The sequence below is a fragment of the Hemibagrus wyckioides genome, linkage group LG03 (assembly GCF_019097595.1).
Source record: "Hemibagrus wyckioides isolate EC202008001 linkage group LG03, SWU_Hwy_1.0, whole genome shotgun sequence".
Taxonomy (NCBI): Eukaryota; Metazoa; Chordata; class Actinopteri; order Siluriformes; family Bagridae; genus Hemibagrus; species Hemibagrus wyckioides.
Genome location: NC_080712.1, coordinates 33177252 through 33188560, shown reverse-complemented (window position 1 = coordinate 33188560; position 11309 = coordinate 33177252). Strand labels below are relative to the sequence as shown.

The 11309-nt window shown below is 43.3% G+C and overlaps 1 protein-coding gene across 1 annotated transcript; it reads right to left on the bottom strand.

The window, feature by feature from the left end:
• Positions 1-2269: 2269 nt before the first annotated feature.
• On the bottom strand, positions 2270-9846 carry kcnf1b (potassium voltage-gated channel, subfamily F, member 1b). Its single transcript, XM_058379768.1, has one exon. It carries the CDS (start codon positions 9663-9665, stop codon positions 8265-8267), a length of 1401 nt encoding a protein of 466 aa, XP_058235751.1. The 5' UTR covers positions 9666-9846; the 3' UTR covers positions 2270-8264.
• Positions 9847-11309: the final 1463 nt, after the last annotated feature.

Genomic DNA, 11309 nt, shown 5'->3' with positions numbered 1-11309 from the left:
TCATTTACACACACACACACACACCTTCATGTATACACACTCCACTGTTTAATTCAGTTCTATATGAATCGCTAGAGCACCGCATAACAGCACCACCATTCAGGTAACTTTCAGCAAATAGTCACATTTTAATTCACAACAACATGGAAGATTACTAAATCATCGATTTCAGATATCAGCTAAATCATTCACAGAATTTTAAACAGAATAACGATGTGATTCCTTTTTAGGAAAGGAATCGAGGTCTTTCTGCTTAGCAAAGTTTTTGCTAATACACAAAATGTAATTAACTAGCATCCTTGCTAATGTCATGATTTACTTTTACTCTATAAATCCAGTCACATGGTGAAAGCCACCTGTTGTGACTGTAGTCTTCTACTTCTACTTCTTCTTCTTTCAGCTTTTCCCTTCAGGAGTCGCCACAGCAAATCATCTCTCTCCACCTATCCCAATCTTCTGCATCCTCAACACTTATACCCACTAGCTTCATCTCCTCATTTATTACATCCATATACCTCCTCTTTGACCTTCCTCTTTGCCTCCTGCCTGGCAGCTCCATGTCCAACATTCTCCTACCAATATACTCACTCTCCCTCCTCTGAACATGTCCAAACCATCTTAATCTGACCTCCCTAACTTTGTCCCCCAAACATCCAACATGAGCTGTCCCTCTGATGTACTCATTCCTAATCCTGTCACTGTGTCACTCCCAAAGAGAACCTCAACATCTTACCTGTTGTGACTAGTGTAGCATGCTAATACGCTGCTATGTTCACAGAAGTGTTTAGATTCATCTTTACCGTATTTCCTTCTTCAGTCAGGTGCAATGCAGCATCATGACTGTTTTCAGCTTTTCTTATTTTGAATGTAAGAACTGTCCTAGTGATCTCGCCACTTTTCTCATCAATATCCTGTAAAACTGTAGCAGGTTACTGAACCGAGCTAATGCCCGAGCAGTTTCGCTCAATTAATAGCGATTTCCCATGATTCTTTTGACACCTTCACTTCCTGCTTCATTAAACCAGTTAATTGGAGCAGAGAGAAGTCAGGACTGGAAGATAAAATGATCTTTAGGTTGTGCTCTCACTAATGTAGTGTTTGCTCTTCCGTCTGTACGCTGCAGGTGTAAAGAGAAAACTAAAGAGAAAACTGGTGTATGTGTTGGGGGGCTTTGGGATGGGGTGGGTTGGGGGTCGGGGTTCAGTGGACCCAGGCGGGGGTAAATTGTGGGCAGCTAATAAACAGTGTTGTTTAATAGACTGAATAGACACACACATAAAACAAGTTCCAGGTGGATCTCTATGAGAGGAGTGGAGGGGTGAGATGCTTGTTCTCGATCTCTGTGACACACACACAACAAGGTCCAGGTGGATCTCCTTGTCTCTGTTCTCACACGAGCACGCTTCCTGCGTCTCCGCTTCCCTCAGCATGGTTTAGTTACGTGACGTTACAGTATTTATCATGGATTTTTTTTAAATATTCCTCCCAGACAGATGTTCATCTGCGTGCGACTCAGCTGGAGGAAGCCGTTTTGTAGTAAAGTGGTTTTCCAAACGCATCATCTTTGTCTTTTCTACTTCTTCCATCTGGTCTGGTCTGTTCTCTGGATGTGTGTGTGTGTGTGGTTTGGCTGAGGGACGTCCCACAGCTCGTGCTCTGTGTTGGCCTGCGTGGTGTTTGAGTAATTACCCGAGGCTGTGACTGGCGGTGCAGCTCTAATTATTTTGCAGTGAGAATGCTAACGAGCAGCTCGAAGGTGGGCGTTTCACCTTCTGCTCATAATCCATACATCTCTCCATCTTCTTCTTCTTCTATCTCTCTCTCTATCTCTCTCTATCTCTGCATTCTCTCCTGCTCTCTGTGTTCCTGTATCTTCAGTGATATTTTCAGTCATGTTGGTCATGTGACATGGTCACTGTTCTCAAACTACAGACTGAAACTAAAGGATTATTTTGAAAGTTAGTAATCTTGTCATTGATTAGAACGTCCTTAATGCGGTCAAGGCATTAGCATGGATGCTATTTAAATAGATTTTGTTTGTGTAAGTTTCAGGTAACGACTTAAACCCGGTTACTCGTTCTAAGAGCAAAATTGGAAAACATCAGCAAAAGTAAATTTGAGAAATGCAATATTTTTAAGATGAAACTGATTCTGGAGCTGCTCTTAATGCCTGCGTTACTCAGAGAGACGTTTCATTAGCAACTGGCTTTATGGTTTCTGTTTAATTTACAGCTTGTTACAGCTCATTACAGCTCATTACAGCTTGTCACAACTCAATATAGCTCATTACAGCTTGTTACAGCTCATTACAGCGTGTTACAGCTTGTTATAGCTCAGTACAGCTCATTACAGCTTGTTACACCTGGTTACAGCTCATTACAGCTCGTTACAGCTCATTACAGCTTGTTATAGCTCGTTACAGCTCATTAAAGCTTGTTATAGCTCGTTACAGCGTGTTACAGCTCGTTATAGCTTGTTACAGCTCATTACAGCTTGTTATAGCTCGTTACAGCTCATTACAGCTTGTTATAGCTCGTTACAGTTCATTACAGCTTGTTATAGCTCGTTACAGCTCATTACAGTTTGTTACAGCTTGTTACAGCTTATTACAGTTTGTTACAGCTCACTGCAGCTTGATACAGCTTGTTACAGCTTCTTACAGCTAGTTACAGCATTGTTGCAGCTCATAACAGCTTGGTACAGCTCGTTACAACTCATTACAGCTCAATACAGTTCATTGTAGCTAGGTACAGCTTGTTAAAGCTCATTACAGCTCATTACAGTTAGGTATGGCTTGTTACAGCTTGTTACAGTTCATTACAGCTCATTGCAGCTAGGTACAGCTCATTTCAACTTGTTCAAGCTCATAACAGCTTGTTACAGCTCCTTACAGCTCATAACAGCTAGGTACAGCTATGTAAAGCTCAATACAGCTCATTACAGCTCATTACAGCTTGTTACAGCTCATAACAACTAGGTACAGCTCGGTACAGCTCAATACAGCTCATTACAGCTAGGTACAGCTTTTTACATCTCAATACAGTTCATTGCAGCTAGATACAGCTCGTTACAGCTCGTTACAGCTCATAACAGCTAGATACAGCTCGTTACAGCTCATTACAGCTCGTTACAGCTCATAACGGCTAGGTACATCTCATTACAGAATGTTACAGCTCATTACAGCTCCTTACAGCTCATAACAGCTAGGTACAGCTATGTACAGCTCAATACAGCTCATTACAGCTTATTACAGCTTGTTACAGCTCATAACAACTAGGTACAGCTCGGTACAGCTCAATACAGCTCATTACAGCTTGTTACCAGTCATTACAGTTCGTTACAGCTCATTACAGCTTGTTACAGCTGGACTGGGTTTGTGCCACAGTGAATGCAGCTCCTTTATGTGATTTTACTGCAACTTATTTTCAGTAACTTCAGCACACACCTTTTGTTACAAGCTTGTATTGCAACCGAACAACAAAAATTACCCTCACACACACACACACACACACACACAGTGTTAAATACATACACTTATATAAACAGTTCTAAGCCTTGATGAGTCACAGAATGCATAAATGATGCTAAAAGCAGTGATAGCTGCAGTGTGAGGAACTGCAGGTGATGATGGAAGCAGAACAAACAACAGACTTATTAAAGCAATTAATCTGAAGCATTTAGTGAAACAACAACAACAACCACAACAACAAGGCAGAAAACAACATTCTTATTCCCGATAAAAGAGTTTGAGTTGTTTCTTCTCACCACACATCTCTCTCTCTCGCTCTCTTTCTCTCTCTCTTTCTCTCTCTCTCTCTCTCTCTCTCTCTCTCTCTCACCCTGTCTCCATCTGGATGTCATGTGCACTAGAGAGATTATAATAATCAGGTAACATGTGAACACACACAATACTCGTTTATCCCAACAGCGCAGCTGCATTCGTTATTCAGCCAGAACTGAAATGATACTCTAATGAAACGCTGTCACGTCCAAGCTTCTGCATTCACACACACACACACACACACACACACACACACACACCTTCTCCATCCTCAGATGAACACTTGTGCACGAATGGAGGTTCGTTTATCTGTTACGTGTGAATGGATCCTGACCCCAGAGGGACCGAGGAACAGAACGACTCTCCCAAACACACACACACACACACACAGAACAACACCCACAGCTTTCCCCATTTACACGTACTTCCCTCCACATGTACGCAGCCTTGATGCAGCTTTTCCTCAGTGAAATTAATTCCTCACTTCATATTCAAAGCGTGTGAGGTTTTAATAAAACACTGCTAGCTTCTTTCTCCTGGCTTCCTCTCCACATAATCAGCCTTCAGCTCTGTGATTCATACACAAATTACTGAGCTGGATCGGATCGTTGATGATTCACACACACACACACACACAGTCTGTGTGAGCAGTTTAAGTAGAGACCCGTGTTATAACGTAGACAAAGGTTAAGAGAAGATCTGCATCTGTTCTGCCAGATGTTTTCGTGAAAATAAACAGCAGATCTGAACTGATTCCAAATAAACTCCATTCAAATGCGACAGAGCACATGCCAGCGCCGTGTCTTATGCGGTCCCAGTGCATTTGAAAGGTAAATCGGACAATGTGCAGGTCAGTCAGCCGTGAGCTTCACATTTGCATCCTCTGAAAGTGACTTTTAGCTGCTGATCCCTTCAAAGGGCTTCACAGGTAAACATCTGGAGGTGCGGCCAGTACAGAGTGCTTCAGAAGAACCTGAAGATTAACGTAAAAGAAGTGCCTGAGGAAGCGTGTGAAGAATATACACCTGTGAAGAGCGAAGCAAACAAGCGTGAGCTGAGATTTTGTTGTTGTCGTAATGAGACATGGCGGCTTGCTGGAGAGGTTATAAACCCATCATGCAGAGGAAACTAGAGCAGAACACACACACACACACACACAGAGAGCTTGGAGGAGATGTTAGAGAGAGTGCTTTTCTTTTGTGGAGGAGATGAACTCTGGAGGATCTGCTGATGTGATGAGAGAGAAGTTGAGAGAGAGAGAGAGAGAGAGAGAGAGAGAGAGAGAGAGAGAGAGAGAGAGAGAGAAAAGAAAAGAATTTGCTCGACATTTTCTACACAAATCCGTACTGGAGACTTGGCCGCTTCCTCACACGCAGCTCCGACTCAGTCTGACATCTGAGTGCACTTTCAGAAATGGAAATCTATTAGCACTCGCTCAGGCATGTGTCGCCTGCGTTCCCATGGCAGTGGAGAAGCCAGAGAGCGGATTGGTTCCTCCGCCGCCGGCTGATGAATCGTTCACTCTGAGGGTTGCGGGTCTGGAGGTTGCACATGTAATAAATCAGTCTATTGCCATATTCCAGAATTCACGTAATGGACTGAACACAAGATCAACACAATCACACAATATGAACCTTTTAACTTTGGATTTTTTCTTTGGTCCGCCTCGTTACAGCAAAATCCCAATCAATCATTAGAAATAACCCTGCTTTCCACAACAAATCGAGAATTCCGAGAAGTGCAGTGAGAGTTTCAGATGCGCAATGACCACGAGAATTCCGGAAGTGCACACTGAGATTCCCTAGAACTGATATGGGAATCACGGAGCTGTATTTCAGGAATTCTAAATGTACACTGAAAAGTGGAAATCCTAAAAGTAAGATGGGAATCCTAGAACTCTGAAATCCGAGAATTCCCAAAGCTCAGTCAGATTTCTTGAAGCACAACAGAATTACGGGCCCGCAAATGGAATTCTGAAAGGGTGATGGAGGTGAAACTAGAATTCCATCAATCGAACGAGAAATTCTGGAATTGCGTTTACAACTCTGGAGTTCTGAAAAAAGTCCGGAAGGGCAGTGAGAATTCTGGCAGTGAGATGAGATTTCATTCCCTTTTGAACTTCTGTGATATTTCTCGATATGTAGAAAAAATTCCAGAACTGCAGGGTGCAGAGTGAGTTCTAGAAAAGCAAGGGGAATTCCGGACGTGACCTAGCAATTCTATGTCATGTAGGAATTCTGGAATCAAAATTCCTGGAAGTGAAATGTGAATTTTCAAAATGAGATGGGAATATGCTGAGAATTCTTGACAAGGTAACAAGAGGTCTAGAAGAAGAGAGAGAAATCGGAAACCCGGAATTGCAGTCGGAATTCCTCTGGGACCTGACAAGAATATTCTAGAACTACAAGGAGTGAATTCTGTAAACCACAATCGTGGAAGTGCATGATCCAGAATCGAAGATGTGAATTTAACCAGCTTCCTGGAGCGAATTCCCGAAGTCAGATGTGAACACCATAGGCCCACAGAGAAAATTCAAGAAGTGCAACCAGATTTGTAGAGGAAGCGTGAGAGATATAGTAGATTGCTGAGTTGAGAAGCACAGCTGTACCTGAGCTCCACTACAGAGCGAGGGCCAGTGGTCGGCTAATCAACAGAGGGAGGGGCATTAACGGTGTCTTTCCCACCCAGGGCTGTTTTGTTCCACTGAAGCATCAGAAGGAAATTTTCAGCACATTATCTCATGGGAGGAAAACCTTCACAGATGCACCATCTGATGCCCTGCTTCATCGGCTGGAGCAATGAAGCAGGGCATCAGATTTACCTGGCCACATGCTGCTCACTAAACGGATCACTCCACTCCTTAATGAATTCCTCCTGCCCGCAGTGTGAGTCTCTAATGGAACAGTTTCTACAGGACAGACAGAAAGACTCGACTTCTGGAGACACGGAAACAGCCAAGAGGAGGGTGTGTTTTAAGGATAAACCGCATTAACAATTTTTGCACATGGGACCGCATCCAGGACGAGATTTCACAGCCTGAGCAGGAAGCTAAACCTCAGAAAGAAGAAGCGCCTGGAACTCTGCCGCTGCCCGGGAGCTCTGCTGAACACAAAGAGCCTGGAAGACTGCGGCGGTTTGTCCTCCAGGACTCCTCTCGGATTTCCTCTCAGTTCAAAACGCAAACTTTCTAAGAAGGAACAGAAGCATGGAGCAGACAGCAAGGCATGGTTTACATTCCTGACAGGTTCTAGGGGCTGAGATGCAAATAACTCGGAGCTTAAATGACTCACTAACACCTTTGTTTCAAAACACTGCCTCGAGCATGTCCTTTACAGTATACATGGCAACTCACTATAGAAATTATTTAAGAAAATGTGTATTTCAGGGAGCTGGAACATTCTTCCGCTAATCTGAAGCTCATGTTTTGGAAAACTCTAATAAAAAAATACAGGCATCAAAATAAAAGAGCATGACAGAGTCCATGCCTAATAGTTTAGCGCTCGCAAGCTGCACAATAATCGGGCTAAATTTATCCAGAGCGCTGTCAGAAACGGAAACTTTCCAGGAAATCGTGTAATCATTGAATCATCAAACTCAAGCAGCTAGTTATCTTAACTACACTGATCAAAATCTGCCTGTGATTCTTTTACCTAAACTCTACTGAATGGAAGAAAACAGTGTCGGTGTTAGCATTAGCCTGCTAGCTGTAAACATTTCTCCCTTAGTCAGCTAGCTAACTTTGATTTTCACGGAATGTGATCCATCTGAATAAAGTCGCACACCATGAGTTCTGAATTATTTGGGGAGATGTGTTATGTTTCTCTAAATATTAGAGAAATGTGCCCATAATTTCACTAAAGCAAGTTAGCTCGCTAATAACAAAGAAAACTAGGTTGTTAATTAATTTTTTTTCCTCCTGACTGTTTAGCGCTAAATCTTTACATCCGCATTGTTTTTCTTCACACTTGTTGCTGCTTAAGCAAATGAAATGTTTTCACACTGATTTGACTGTTGCACCATCACGTTTCAGCCACAGGGGGCAGTGTGAGTCATGGAGATTTTTTTACTTGTCTTCTGTTTGTTTTGCTAGCTGCACAGGTCTGGTCAGTTGGTTATTCAGTGAGTGAGCTTAAACACTAGGAACTGGACAGCATTTTATTTTGGTAAAATATTAAGTGGCTGTTATTTTTTTTTGTTTGTTTTTTTTTTACAACATGCACATTATCATTCATATATTCATTTTTTTTCTGACCTCACGTAAACCTCATGCACATTTCAGACAGGGACGTTAGCTTTGCTGGCTTTTTTTTCATTAACATGTATAAGCCACTTTGTTTTGTTTTTTTTACGACACACATCTCAGAGGCATAAGTCCATTTCTTGACACAGACTTTGTTTCGTAGCGTGTTGAGAAGTTTATGGCAGTCTCTGAGTCACTGATTCTTGCTACGGTTGTTTATTTGTTTTTTCCCCTGCAGTTTTTTTAAGATACGCTTCTCTTCTTCACCACCCTGCGCTCCCCTGTTAGCATCTCAATGTGCGAGTCGCTTCTCGAAACCCTGAGCGTCTCTCGTTTGTCGGCCGGCTGTCCGAGCGTCCCGTGCAGCTCCATGAGCTCGAGCTCGTGTCTGGCTGCGGTCTCCAGCACCTTCTGTTTGTTGTAGTAGACGACAAAGTTGTTGATGATGGGGTGCACAGGCAGCGCGATAGCTACTACGCCGCACAGGAAGCTGAGTGCTGCATTGCACCTCCCCAGTGCCGTCTTCGGGTACACGTCACCGTAGCCCACCGTCGTCATGGTGATGATGGCCCACCAGAAGGAGTGTGGGATGCTGCGGAACATTGTCTCCGGGTGGCTGTGCTCCATGGTGTATCCGAGTGCTGAGAAAACAAAAATTCCGACGCCCATGTAGGTTAGCAAGAGCCCGAGCTCGGCGAAGCTCCGCCTTAGCGCATACGTCAGAGTCTGAAGTCCAGACGAGTGACGTGCCAGCTTTAGTATGCGAGCTACACGCATCACGCGTAACGCCTGCACGGCCCGCTGGACGTCCGTGAGGTCCATGGCGGCAGTGGCACCGAGGTGCGTCAGAGCCAGTACGATGTAAAAAGGCGCAATCGCGGCCAGGTCTACCATGTTGAGGAAGGACAGGACGAAACGCATCTTTTCAGGAGCGGAGGCAAAACGTAGCCCGTATTCCAACGTAAACCAGCAGACGCACGCAGTCTCAATGGCATCCAGAGTCGGGTGTTCGACCACGTGGCCATCTGCGTCCTGCACCTGCAGCTCTGGAAGCGTTGCCAGGCACATCACCAGGGACGACGCCAACACGAAGAGGAACGAGGCAACCGCGATTGCCCGCGCCACCCAGGACGACTCCGGTTTCTCCATGAGCCTCCAGAGAAACTTCCGGATGCGCTCAGACCGAGTCGCCAAAGGCCCTCCGTCTATGTCCAGATCGTCCAGGATGGCCTTGACCTTATCGGCTATTTCAGCCAGCTCTTCCTCCTTCTCGCGCACGTTGCTCTTGCAGCATTCATCCAAGCAGCTCGAGTCGATCCTCCAGAACTCCATTTCCTTCATGAAGCACATCGGGCAAATCCCTTTCTTCATGTGCACCTCGCCGAAATAATACACCTCCACGATGCACTTGAACGAGTCCGGGTCCCGGTCGAAGTAAAACTCCCCCTTCGCCGGCTCGTAGTCGTCACACAGCGAGGAGATGGCGTCGAAACCGCGCGTCGTGCAGCGCGCGAGCTCCGCGAGGCGACTCTCCGGGTAGCGGTCCAGCATGTCGCCGCGCAGCGCGAGCCTCACACCGCCTACGTTCACGGCGATCTGCTTCTCCGCGCCGTCGCGGTACCCGGGCTTCGGTAACGTCCACATGGTGCGCGTTTTAAAACATGTTAAAGACGAAAGCGGCTCGTTTTCTGCTCCGGTAAACAGAGGAATGTCGCTGAGGGATGTGGAGGAAGCGCCTTCTCTCTCCGCGCGCAATTTGGCACTGCGCTTCGCGCGCGCTTCTCTCAGGAGCGCGCTGCTTGGACTCTGCGAAAGCGAGTGTGTGTGTGTGTGTGTGAGAGAGGTCCGTCCCCCCTCCTTTAGCCCACCCTCTCGAGCTAAAGCGCCTCAAATCTCCTTCTCCCATATCCATGAGGTGTTTAAAAGAATATTCTTTAACTTTCAATCTAGATTTGTAAATTTAGATGACTGCTCACTAAAGCCGCGTGTTTATGTTGAGGTTGCAGATGACTCAGAAAAATCCTCAGATGATAATAATAATAAAAAAAAATAAAATAATAATAATAATAATAATAGTAGTAGTAGTAATTGTTGTTGTTTTAGTAGTAGTAGTAGTAGTAGTAGTAGTAGTATAAAGTGCATTCATTTTATTTCTTAATAACAATAAAATATGAGGTGTTTAGGGCGTGCACTTTTACAGTATAGATTTAATAAATAAATAATAAATTCACTTTAACTTTAAAATTAAGACTGTATATGAGTCTTAATGTTCTATAACGGTGTACACTTCTGATTATTATCAGATTATATATAATAATAATATAGAATAATAATATATATACTAAATAATTATATTATATATAATATAATAATATTCAAACTCACACTCGTATCAGGGTGTATCACACTCACATTGTGTATCAGATCTTACTGCTGAGTCCAGTGAGCGCTCCTGCAGACCAGTATCTCAGGACTGGTTTTTGTCTCCATCTAGTGGTAACACAGCGTCATTACAACAACACTCTATTCAATCCAAATTCAAATGTTATTTCTCACATGCACGATCATACACAGTACGACATGTAGTCAAAAGTTTTTTGGTACTGTCCTATGAGATAAAAATGTCAAACTAGAATATAAGATATAACAAATAGACTAGAAGAAAAGAAGAATGTAAAAGAATATGATACAAAATATAATCTAAAATAGACGATCATTATATAATATCAAAATAAAATTAGAATAAAAATAAACAACAATAGAATACAATAAGGATAATAAGCAGAATTCCTTATTCCACATATATCCGATTATGAAATATTATTAATAATAGTTATAGTAGAAGTAGTAGATAATAATAGTAGTAGAAATAGAAGTAGTAGAAGTAGAAGTATTAAACAGCAGCCAGGCATGGAAGTAAAATAACAGCTGACCAGCTGCCTTCTGTCACAGTTTCTAACAAATTAGAGAAGTGTCCAAAACATTTTCAGTTTTAAAATTGTACTTGAATGCGCAATTTTCCATAATTTCAGCGCTTAGATAATCACTCAGATCTGTCTAATAAACTCAAATCTTTAACATGCCTTTTTCTGGAATACTATTAACATGAATTTAACTGTGTGAATAGAAACATGCTTTTTATTACACTTTCAAACACAGTGAAAAATACTTTCATTGCTGATGTGTGATTTTCTATACCCGCTTTATTCCTAATCAGGGTCACAGGGATCTGCTGGAACCTATCCCAGCACACATTGGGTGCCTATCCCAGCACACAGGCAGGGGTAC

What these genes read in the sequence shown, in the direction of transcription:
- kcnf1b (XM_058379768.1), bottom strand. Translation starts at nt 9,665, where the DNA reads ATGTGGACGTTACCGAAGCCCGGGTACCGCGACGGCGCGGAGAAGCAG.